Source organism: Diospyros lotus, chromosome 12 (assembly GCF_014633365.1).
Source record: "Diospyros lotus cultivar Yz01 chromosome 12, ASM1463336v1, whole genome shotgun sequence".
Lineage (NCBI taxonomy): Eukaryota > Viridiplantae > Streptophyta > Magnoliopsida > Ericales > Ebenaceae > Diospyros > Diospyros lotus.
In genome coordinates, this window is record NC_068349.1 from 19,662,050 (window position 1) to 19,674,552 (window position 12,503).

Genomic DNA, 12,503 nt, shown 5'->3' on the forward strand with positions numbered 1-12,503 from the left:
ACAATTACAAATCTTAGAAGTATCAAGGTGAGTGGCTCACCTAAAAAAATATATATATTTTTTCAATTCATGTTCTAAATATGTGACATTAAAAAATGTTATTTAGAATGCATTTACATGATATTTTGTCACTAAAGTATATGGATAATTTTTTATCAACTATGCTACAAATGTTTAGTGACAAGGATATGTTTAACAATTATGGGCGATGAATGTTATCACTCGAGTCTTGGTGTAAGAGGTTGTATAAAATTACGAAATAGTAGGGATATTTTATTTTTATGTCACTAAATGCAACAAAAAATGACAGGTATGTCATTTTGCATCTACACATGAAAATCGTTTTGAATCCTCATTAAATGATTCAAATGAATTAAATGACTCCAGTAAGAGAAAAAAGAAGATGTGTGGTTAACCTCATCACATTAAAGGGCTTTTTAGTAATTTTAAATCCAAATAGGGTCATGATTTCATTTACTAGAAATGCATGTTGTAGTAATAATTTCTCCTATTTTTCAAAACACTTCGTTATAATTGCTTTTATAGATATGTGTATTATAGCAAATGAACGCCTTGTTTTGAGAGATATAATAAAATATTTATTACTTTAATATTTATGTTAATAATTTTTTATTTAGTTTATTTATCACTTTTTATGTTTAAGGCAAAATACTTGAGGAAACTAGATTTATGGAAAGAAAAAAAAAAAAAGTCTAGTTTCCAATGATAGTAACATCCTTGGGAAGAGGTGTTACAACATGTATCATAAATAGTGTAGATATAGATTATAAATTAAATAGAAAATACTATGTATATTTGTTGTCAAAATATAATAATTAAAATTTGTAATCTTGATAAGCTTGACATTGTGAAGGTAGAGCACGTCTAAAGTATGAGAAAATTAGCACAGTGAAGGAAGTCCCTAAGGAGTTATGAGAATAGTCCTTAAAGAGTTTGTGAAGGAAATTCTCAAGGAGTTGTGAGGGAAGTCCTCAAGAAATTGTAAAGAGAGTTATCCTGGAAAAGTTGTGAAGAATATCCTCAAGGAATATAAAAAGTCCTCAGGGAGTTGAACAAGCAACTTGGAATCATTAATGTCACTCATTTTTAGATGATATATATGACTAGTGAATGTATATCTTGAAAAAGTTGCATTAATAATTTATTCGAAAAAAGACTCAACCTCAAGATAATTTAAAAGAATACATAATTTGACAACTTTCACTTATTATCCAATTAACGTTTTGAGGCTTTTTTTCTTATGGATGTCCTAGATAATTAAAAATTGATAAAGGCAAATTAAAAGAACTATTTTTACCTCATTATCATTACGAGGCACTTTCATCCTCCTACATGGGATGTCTAATGGATAATAATATGAAGTAAAAGTAGATGTCTCCTCAACTAAATAAGTTTCACAAATGGAATCTTCCATTTAAGCAGTGTTCTTAACCTTATTTTTCAAAAAATGTAAGAAGGTATATAATAAGATAAAATTCACTAACACTTTAGAAACCAAATGTTAGGTTAGATGAAATAATTGAAATAATAAATATGTCTAATACCAACCTTTCAAAAGGGTAAATTGATGAGAATCATGGAGGATTGACTAACAATGACGCAATCAGATTAGTCAATCCAGTCAGTCGTGTCGGAATTGGATGAATACTAATTCTTTTTTTACTAGGATTCTTGTTTAGCTAGTTATTTACTTATTATTCCAATTTGTAGTTAGATTGGGTTACTTTTGTTATTTTTACTTTTACTTGGATTGAGCTAACTAAAATCCATTAAATTTAGGATTTAGTTTATGACTAGATTTATGATTTTTATTAGTTTTCAAATAAAATTAGAATTTAATTATTTTTGTATATAGTAATGAGCTGAATGATAATCAAAGGGCACTGACTCTTTTATTGGAGCAAAAAAGTCCAAGTTGCTCTAGAGAAGTCATCAACAATAGTTAGAAGATAATTTGCTCCACAAATAAATGAAATGTGATAAGGCCCACAAATCTACATGAATAAGCTCCAGAACAGTTTTAAATGTGGGAATATGTGTGGGAAAACTATAGCGGGTTTGCTTAACTAAAGGATATACAGAGTGTTGGTCCTTTAAGGTATGGCCACTCGAGAGGGGGGTGAATTGAGTGATTAATATTTTTTTTAATTTTAATAAATATTATTAATTAAAAATTTTATTAAAAAATATATTTGATAAATATAATAAATTATGTTTAAGATTAATAATAAATGCAAGTCACAAGATATAAGAAAAATAAATAATATGAAGCATAACATAATTTATAGTGGTTCAGTGTTTCCACACATACCTAATCCACTCTCCAAAGGTCTAACTACTCTCGGGTTTCAACTAAATCAAAATTACCAAGGTTTCCATACTAGCTCACCTTGAAAACTAGATACACACCTAAATTACAATGAGTTCTAGGCAACCACTACACCAAGGTTTTCTCCCTACCTTACATTGGAAACGAGATTCACCTAAATTTTAACGGATCTAAGAAACATATACAATTCTCAATAATAATTTAAATATTTACAAATAATTTGTCTACACTTAAATACAAATAAGCAATTAAGAACAAATAATACAAGGCAATAATATTTAAATAAATAAATAAATTTGTAATCTCAAATGAAGAAGTTTAGATTTATCGTAGAAGATTTGAAAAACTTTTCTTCTCTTGCCTTGTGGCTCTTCGGTGGATATGCAATAATACTTTAAGAGCCTCGAATTGCTTGATGTTTTGCTTGAGAGGGTTTGAGAGCCTTCAGGTGCTTTGGATATGCAATGGAAGTACCTGGATACTCAAAAAATGAGTTTGAGGGGGGTATTTATAAGCATTTTAATAACTGAAGAAATGGTTAATATGAAGTTTGAAATTCAAAAAATGTTTAGACTTTCTCAAACAATAAGAAAACATGTCTCACATTTAATTCAAAATAAATTTACTTTTTGCATGAGAAATCAAGATTTGAAAATTCAAATATAAGCTTTTAAGACATAAATAATTAAAACAATAAAACATGTCTAAAAGCAATCTCCTTTAATTCAAAATAAATTTACTTTTTATATGAGTAAGAGAAAACATGTCTAAAAATAATTCTCCTTTAATTCAAAATTTGAAAATTCAAATATAAACTTTTGAGACATAAATGATTAAAATAAGAAAACATGTCTAAAAACAATTCTCTTTTAATTCAAAATAAATTTACTTTTTGCATGAGTAAGAAAAACATTTATATCATAAAAATATTTTTGTTAATCATAAAAACTTAATTAATATGAACAAGTTGACTCAACACAAAGCAACAATGATCTACAGTGGCGAGGTGTTTTAAAGAAGGTATATGAATTAGCTTAGAATTAGACATATGTCCAAGTCTTGGATGCCACAAAGCATAAGTAGATTGAACAACAGAGACAAAATGAAACATTGAACGATCTTTATTAGATTGAATAATAGTAGAGAATGTATAAAATAAATGAGACATCTTAGTCAATTGTATTTGAGTAAGAAAGGAAGAAATATTATCACTTGAAAAACCAAATTGGTTCAAGATGTATAGTTTGTCCTCCAAACATCCCATTGCTATGATCTCATTAGTCATCAGGTCCTGAAATAAACAGCCACAAGGAAAAAAAATCACAAGTAAGCACATGTCTGAAGATGACTTATTGATAGAAAGAAGATTAAACTAGAATGATGATACATAAAGTACATATTGAACATGTATTTTAGAATGAAGCTCGACAAGGCCTACCTGAGTAACATTAATAGTAGTGCCATCAGGTAAGGAAATGGTAATTGATTGTGTTATGGTATGACATTTGATAAAAAGGTTTAAATCATGGCACATATGGTCTGTTGCACCATGGTTAATGAACCAGTGTTTAGCATGAACTGAACTGAAACAACAAAGTGGTAGAAATGAGTTGTTACTGGAAAAGTTAATGAGAACATTGTTGAGATTGGGGTTTGGATTACTATTTTAAAGAATATTTAATAGAGTATTGGCCAAAGCTGTACTCAATTCCTCACTTCTAGCTGCAGCATTTGGTATTTCCAGAGGAGTATCCTAAATTTTCTCGGTTTTACTCTCAGTATGTGCCACAAGTCCTTGATGCATGTCTTTGTTTCTATTGCTTTTATACCTATCAGAATATCTGATTAACTTGAAGCATTGTTCTTTAATATGTCTATCCTTCTTGCAGTATATGCAGTACCCCTTTCTCACATTTGTTTTACCTGAATCTTGTTGCTTAGAGCATGTACTTTTAGTCGACAAAGCAAATCCATTTGCTATGTTATTGAATGTAGAAGATGCTTGTTGTGCCTCAACTCGCAATACCATGGAATAGGCTTTATTTATAGTAGGAAGGGGATCAAGAAAGAGAATTTGATTTCGTACTTGGTCATAGCTGTAATACCCCATATTTCGTAGTGTTAAGTAAGTTCATGGAACTAGAAATTAGTTTGAGAATTTAATTAAGTAATTATCGAATTGATGGAAGGAAGTATCCCGGAACCTGAATATTTAAGGAAAAAAGTATGTCATTAACGAGTGTCTTGAGATATGATTTATGACACTAAAAGTGATTGGAACAGAGACAATTTCTCGATACAACTAATTTTAGCTTGAAATTTTGAATGATCATAAGGGATGTAATACTCAAAATTTTTAGATTCAGATACTTGAGAAAATATGATATTTCAAAGGATTGTGGAAGTCTGGAGACAAAAGTTCAATTTTTGAGCCAGGGGCAAAATTATAATTTTTGAGATTTGGGTAAAAGTGTAATTTGCCTAAAAATTAAGGGTATTAGCGTAATTAATCATTTCTCTAGGGACTAAAATGCAATTAAAAATGGCTAGGAGACTAAGTTACAAGGGGTCTAAGTGCAATTACCCAAAAGTTCGGGCCAAAGTGTAATTCTTGAAACCTTTTTCCTAGGGCATTTGGGAGATTCAGGAAAACCTCATAATGACTTTAGAGATAATGATGAAGTCTCATGATGACGTTAGAGATAAGATAAAGGCTTATGATGACTTTAGAGATAATATAAAAGCTTATGATGATTTTGGAGATAAGATAAAGGCTCATGATGATGTTAGAGATAATATGAAGGCTCGTGATGACTTTGAAGATAAGATAAAGGCTCATGATGACTTTAGAGATAAAATGAAACCTCATGATGACTTTGGAAATAAGATAAGATTTCATAAGATTTGATTTGGATAAGATTTGAAATTATTACAGAAAATCTTAGAAGATTTGGAATGATTGGAGAAGATCTTATAAGTTTTGAAATGATTAGAGAAGATCTTAGAAGATTTGGAATGATTATAGAAAATCTTAGAAAATTTAGAATGATTGCAGAAGATCGTAGAAGATTTAGAATGATTGGAAAAGATTTTGAAAGATTTGAAATGATTAAGGAATATTATATTATAATGTGACTTACTTGGTGGCTAAGTTTCCAAAGCCTATAACTAGGGTGTTCATAGCCAAATGTTTTCTCATTCAAAATTGTGATAAATTCGTGTTAGACGAGAGTACTTCAGATTTAGTAGATAAAGGGCTTTTAAAGCATAAGCGAAGCATCACACACGTAAAGCACTTAGACAGCGCATGAGGTCATGTAAAGAGGTGGTTTGGTCAAAAGACTTAAAGAGTTGCACGAAAATCAATGTTGGGCACAAAAATTAAGATATTCTGAGTTACGTTCAAGGTGAGTGTTTGCCCCAAAACTTGTTTTATTATGAGTAGTTCTACCCTAAAAACTTGGTATTTGTGCTACCTAAATGTGTTATGATTTCATGCAAAATGGTTTTGTTGCATGCGAATAGTAACCAGTAACGGTTGGTTTCATGTGAGAGGTTCGTCCCATAAATGTTTTATACACGTGCATTGTGTTTTATGCAATAAACGATGTTCATAAAATGTTGTTTATATGATGCATTGAGTTGTGATATGTGGCATTGTCATGCATTTGTGTTGTTCATATGAGATGTTAGCCTGGAATGTTATCTGGATAGTGTAGCCGTAATTCCCCAATGGTGTTGCCGGAATAATGTATAGGGGTATCTTATGCTGGTGTGCATGACGGGATAGTTGCCTAGGTTTCCATGGTGGGCCATTTGGTCAGGCAAGTTGCATTAGGACGACTGGTGGTTCATATGGGATATGAGTTGGGATTGGGTAATGGTTCCTGAATGCTTTTGAGTAGGAATGTAATCCCTGACGTAATTGTGGTGAGTTGGATTCCTACTTTGATGTGACCCTCTTGGGTCGGGAGTGGTAACGATTGTTCCCAAAGTGTTGGGGAGATGTGTTGATCTTGCCTCTCTTAAGCTAGAATCGTGTTGAGTTAATGTGTCGGTGTGGTGATGTTGCCTTAGAGAGATTGCTCTTTCCCCATGATAGGGTTAAGCGCTGTGAGGGATTCTCTTGAGCTAAGGCTTGTCAGATTGTGTCGATTTGTTTCATGTTTTGCATACATTTATGAAAAATATGTTTTGAACTCTTGCTTAGATGATTCATCATCTAATATGAACTTTGTCCTTGGAATATTCAAACGTTCCAGGTGAAAACAACAGTGCAAAACGGAAAGGGATTGCCGAGGAGTGACGACGATTAATGGATAGTTTATAGTATGTCTTTTTCAATTATGTTATTTAATTTTGATGACGTCATGTAAAACGATGGTTGACTTTAAAGTTATGAATAAGATGGTTTTGATTATATACCATTTGAGGTTTCGATCTAGCTTCTGCATTTGAGATGGTTTACCTGTCTTAGTCTATTAATGATTATGAGTTGATATACTGAGAAGGTATAACGAGATGTTCGGGGAACGATTTGTGTATGGAGTTTATGTTGAAAAAAATATATCCCTGAAATCTTTCGTTATCTACCAAAATCTTGCGTTATCTAACGCTCTGGGAAAGCGGGGTGTTACAATAGACATGGTGAAGCCCTATCAAGAACTGCATGAACCTATTTATGTTCGTTATTTCAGCTATAATCTTTGCTACTCCACATGAGCAAGAAGGCAATGGATCCACATAAGCCAACTCATCCCACAGCTTCTTTAGTCGAGTGTAATATGTAGAAATAGATGCATTCTTTTGTGAGATTGAGGAAATTTTCTGCGAATTTGATATACCAAAGGTTCATTACCTTCCCCAAATTGCTCAGAAATTTTCTCCCGAAGTTTTCTAGCAATAGTTGTATATAAGAAAGCCTCTTACCAGATCCTTTGATAGTGTGCTTAATATCCAAGATGTGACCATGTAATCGCACCTTTGCCAGATCTCAAATTGATCAGAATCTTTCTTTGGTGGCTGGATTTTCCCATCTATGACCCCTAGCTTGTGTTTTGCTCCAAGGCTAATTTCATTGCGCAACCCTAAGACCTCTAATTTGTTCCATTCAAAGGTGTTGTAACCAACAACAGTACTGGATGGTCCGAACTCTATAATCAAAATGAATCTCCATCCATTAGAGCAGCAGCGTGATCATTGAGTGTCTCTATAACGTCAGCTTCGAGATCTCCCATTGTTTATCTGTGGTTGCAACGAGGTTGGAAAGAAAAGCAGAGGTTGGAAAAGGTTACACATACAGGTTATGCAAAAGTTTGCTCTAATACCATGCACAGAAGCTATGAGATCATCAAAGAAGCTTTCACATTGGCACTTAAAAAAAAAAAAGTTTCACATTGGCATAATTGTAGAGCAATTCTGTCACGACCCAAAATTCAATGGTCATGATTGACACTACCCCCTAAGAAGCCAAAGACTCCAATAAGGGATAGCAAGCCTGCAAAACACATATCCCTTTAACACATAAACATTCATTTCATTTACAGAAATACCACCATGACATGTATACAGAATTTAAGGTGCCCTCGGCCCAATAATAAGCATGTACTTACAAAAATATTCACAAGTTATCAATTCGCAACAAGGAGAACTTAAACCTTCCCATGCACAACCCCATGAGGTGACATATATATGTTATATCGAAGCGTGGTTAGGGTATACAAAATCTGAAATATTAAGGGGTAAAAGCTTGACACTGGCTTAGTGAGGGGTAACAAGTATTATAATGGGAGGAAATATAAAATCTATGCAACGAATATAGATCATCATGCCATGACATTTCAAGTACTATATAATATCGAATGAGAGATGGTGAATAAATATGCACATTGGGAGTAAACAATTTAGAACCAAAATTCACACATATCACTTCCTTGGTGCGGACTATTTCTACGCCACCAAGATCCACTTCGGCTGATTATCTCATGTCGGATATAAACATGGATGGCAGATTATCTCGCACCCATCCAGGATGGACTATCTCACACCCTAACATATACGTAGTGCACCAACAGTTAACTCTTACTTAGGTTAGCAATACAAGGTTCTAACTATTACTCCATTTAACACACATTTCATACCAACATTTAGTATTATCAATGCTACATGTAATATATCACACACAGGTATCACCATCCACAATCCACATTAACAGAAATGCAATCAATCACATGTGTTAATATGTGCAAAACAAATAATATGGATTCAAATTTCCCTGTATTCAATTCACAAATGAAGTTATGAATAGTATATATAGAATACTAGAATAATAAAAGGTATGCATGCAACAAATACCACCATAATACAAATTGTCCACTCACAGTATTATTGAAGATGCCGGATTCCCTCAAACGACTCTCGGTTGGGACGAATCAAAAATACTTAACAACAATAGCAAAATTTCATAAGAATTAAATAAATACAAAATTTAAATCTCTTAGGATTTGAACCGACCCAAATGCTGCCACAACGACCCAACACCCAAAAAAAATAAAAACAGCCTACCCAGCCACACTATTGCAGCCGTTGACAGCCACCGCCGACCCAAGATTCCGACGATCAGAACCCACCATTTGAAACACCTAGCTAAGGGGAAGGGGGGTTAATATTTCTAAAAATGGGCTAAATCTAACTGTGAAATTTTCGTAGATTTAACTTTTAATTTTCGACCAGATTTACTATGCGGACTACTAGTCGCCACCGGCCATCGGGGCCTACGTTTTCCGATAATCCGAGACAACCACCCAACACCCTCAACCCCATTAACTAACATACCCAAAAACCAAAAAGATCCAACGGTTAGATCTTTCTAGATCCGAGTTCAAACTTTTGGCCAACACACCCACGCGCATATACATACGCCTCTCATGAATCTGCTAAAATTAAAGCTAATAAAAATAAAAAAAAACTTACTTTGTTGTAGATCGGGGTTGATTTCACGGTGATAATGTGGGTGGATTCAAGATCCAACAGTTGAATTTTACAAAATTAATTATAAAAGAAAATGAGAGAAAGAGAGCTCGCTGGAACGGGAAGAACAAAAGGAGAAGAGAGAAATGATTTGGGGAGCCCTAGGGCTTTTATATAGCCTTATGGGCCTAGTTCCCCTCCCTTATTTGGGTCTCTCAAAATAAGGCCCAAAAGTTGGGCCTTACAAATTCATTAAGGAAGTGATAATATTTTTTATTATAATATATGCTGAATGAGAATTAATTTAAGGGTGCGTTTGATTGTAAGAGTGGAATTTAGGTAAAAAGAAAATGAATTATTGGAAATTGAATTGCTGAAAAAATGAATTTTCAGAAATTGAAAGTTTAAGTTGTTTGATTGGTATAATTTTTTACTTAGAAAATGATATTTTTTTTCATCTTTTAGTGTTTGATTGATAATATTTTATGTAGAATTTGATCATTTTTCTAGCATTTTGAGTCTAGGTATTATTTTTCATGAAAAAAGTGTTATTTTTCATAAAATTCAATGGTAAAAATGTATTAAAAAACATTGAATTTTGTAAAAAAAATTAAAATAATAACATATTTTAGGTTAATTAAATTATTTTCTCAAAAAAATAAAACCATAAAATTAAAAAATTTTATTTTCCAAATTTATTAATTCATACTTAATTTTTTATTTTTTATTTTTATACTTTTACAAACCCTCCCCTGCCCTTCTCCCTCATTCCCCAGCCGCCGCCCGCCGCCCTCCGCCCTCCGCCCTGGTCTTCTCCCTCTCTTGCTTCGGTCGCTGCCGCCGCGCACCCCCCCTGGCCTTCTCCCTCTCTTGCTTTGGTCGCTGCCGCCGCTTCTCCCTCTCCGGCCTCCTTGCCTCCGTCGGACGACTCGGATCGTCGCTGCCTCGCTCGCCCTCCTCGGTCGCTAGTCGCTCGCTTCGCCCTCCTCGGTCGCTAGTCGCTCGCCTCGCTCTGGCTCCGTCGCTTGTCAGCGCCGACTCGGCCTCGCCCTTGCGCTCGCCGCCTCGCCAGTCGCCCCCGGCTAAAGTAAGAATACATGTGTGTAGGTTAGAAAACTGAAGGTGATGAGTGCAGATTATAATATACTTGTATACCATTATTTTTCTTTGTGTAGATATTTATGTAATTTATTGTCAAATAATTTCTGAGCAGAGCAACAATTCTATTGCCTGCCAATTGCTCCTGAGAGGCTTACTGCTACACGGGCCATTATGGAGGAACATCATCGACCGCTGCCAAAAGTACAAATATACCCAACCTCTAGCAATGAAATCTCCACTTTTTGGAGAGGTATCCCCCTTTCATTCATTACAACCTTGATCACCCACAAGATCCTGAACGTATTTTAAATCTGGATATTTATTTAACAGAGAAGTATGAAAGAGATGCTAAGAAGTATTGGGATATCTTCTACAAACGTCATCAAGACAGAGTCAGTCCCTCCTTTCTCTATCTACATTTTGATTTTGTGCCCTTAAAACCATTATTTTCTGTTATAACTTTTTATTGAGATATTCTTATAATTTTTCTGCATTGAACAAGTAATTACATTAATGCATGTGATGTGTTGAAATTCATGATTTCTGTTAGAAAATATCGAGATTCCCATCCATAGTCAGAGATTCATATGCTTGATCTATGTTTCCATATTTCCATTCTGTATCTTTCTCCTAGGAGATTCTATCCTGACTGTATCTTTCCAGCTGTATTCTAGGTTATAAGTATTTCCTAATTTCAGTAGGATTTAATTAGGAGACTGCCTATTATAGAAGATTAGTTTTTCCCATTGACCAACTATATATATTCTTATAACCCTACAATGAGGAATGATATTGGATTATCGACTACTTTTGACATGGTATTAGAGCTCTAGGTTCATATCCTTGGAGTCGGCCACCGTTTTTTTTCCTTAGTTGGCTATAGCCAATATTGATATCCAGTCCACTTTCATAGCTACCTAAACCCTACAACCATGATAGACTCAACTAAATCCCATAGTACAACTGAGGTACCTTTTGTTGGAAGTAATGGCATGACTTCGGGTGAACATTCAGGCAGCTTATAGATTGAATGGAAGAAACTATTTGAAGTGGTCCTAGTTAATCCAAACGTTTCTAAAAGGCAAAAGGGAAGCTAAGTCATCTACTTGGAATTGGGCCTAAGAGGACTCGTTGGTCATGTCTTGGCTTTGGAATTCCATACTGCTAGAGATCAACGACACAATTATGTTCTTAAGCACTGTTAAAGAGATTTGGGATGTTGTGAAGCTCACATATTCTAAAGTCCATGATGCTGCTTAGATTTATGAGATCAGGACAAAGGTGGCAGCTACCAAACAAGGATCTCGGTCAATCATCGAGTACGCCAATCTCTTGCAAACTTTGTGAAATAAGCTTAAAATTCTTGAAAGCTTAGAAGATTTATTGAATTCGAGAGAAGCTATTTATACTAGTTAAATGCCTACTTTATCTTCTAGAAAATAGGAGTAAATTCAAACTTAAAAAAATAACTAACATTCAAATTAGGTTGTCCATTATCTTTTGGATTTAAACTTCAATGCTTGAATTCCTTCCTTGATTTTTGGAGCTTTATCCATCTACCAAACTTCTTTTAAATCTTCATCTTATCCAACCACCTTATCCCCTTTTTTAAACTTTGAATTCCTTTATCTCGTCCAACACTTTGTGACAAGAGTTAGATCACTATCAGTGCATTCAGATAAAATGCAGTGATGATGTAGCTATACAAAAACAATTTGTTGAAAAAGAAAGAATCTATGATTTTCTTGCTAGTCTAAACCTAGAGTTTGAAGCAATTAGAGTTCAAATCCTTGGAAAGGAAGATCTGCCTTCTCTAAATGAGACAATCTCAATTGTGTGTGCAGAAGAAGGACGGAGAGGAGTGATGCTTGATACTTCTTCTACAGATAGTTTAACACTTGTAACTATAAAGAGTTCTAGCTTGGACAAGCAGCCTAGAGAGGAAGGGAAGGCATCTGATTCATAAAAAATGATTAACAAGGACTCCTTATGGTGCAATTATTGCAAGGAGCCTCGGCATACCTCAGAGAAATGTTGGAAGCTCCATAGTAAGCCCCCTAAAGGTGGACTCCATGGAAGTTGT

General features: G+C 34.0%; 1 protein-coding gene across 5 annotated transcripts in view; it reads left to right on the forward strand.

Moving 5' to 3' along the window:
• The first annotated feature begins 10,257 nt into the window (after window positions 1–10,257).
• The window catches only part of LOC127814292 (uncharacterized), a 53,172-nt gene continuing 50,926 nt past the window's right edge, over window positions 10,258–12,503 (forward strand). The window contains exons 1-3 of one of the 5 annotated variants that reach the window (XM_052313868.1): window positions 10,258–10,406; window positions 10,533–10,670; window positions 10,751–10,812. In XM_052313868.1, the coding sequence (XP_052169828.1) occupies window positions 10,592–10,670; window positions 10,751–10,812 (141 nt within the window). In that variant the 5' untranslated portion in view covers window positions 10,258–10,406; window positions 10,533–10,591. Of the gene's footprint in view, window positions 10,442–10,532; window positions 10,671–10,750; window positions 10,813–12,503 lie in introns of all 5 variants that reach the window. The other 4 variants (XM_052313869.1, XM_052355717.1, XM_052313870.1 and 1 more) reach the window with 4 other exon arrangements.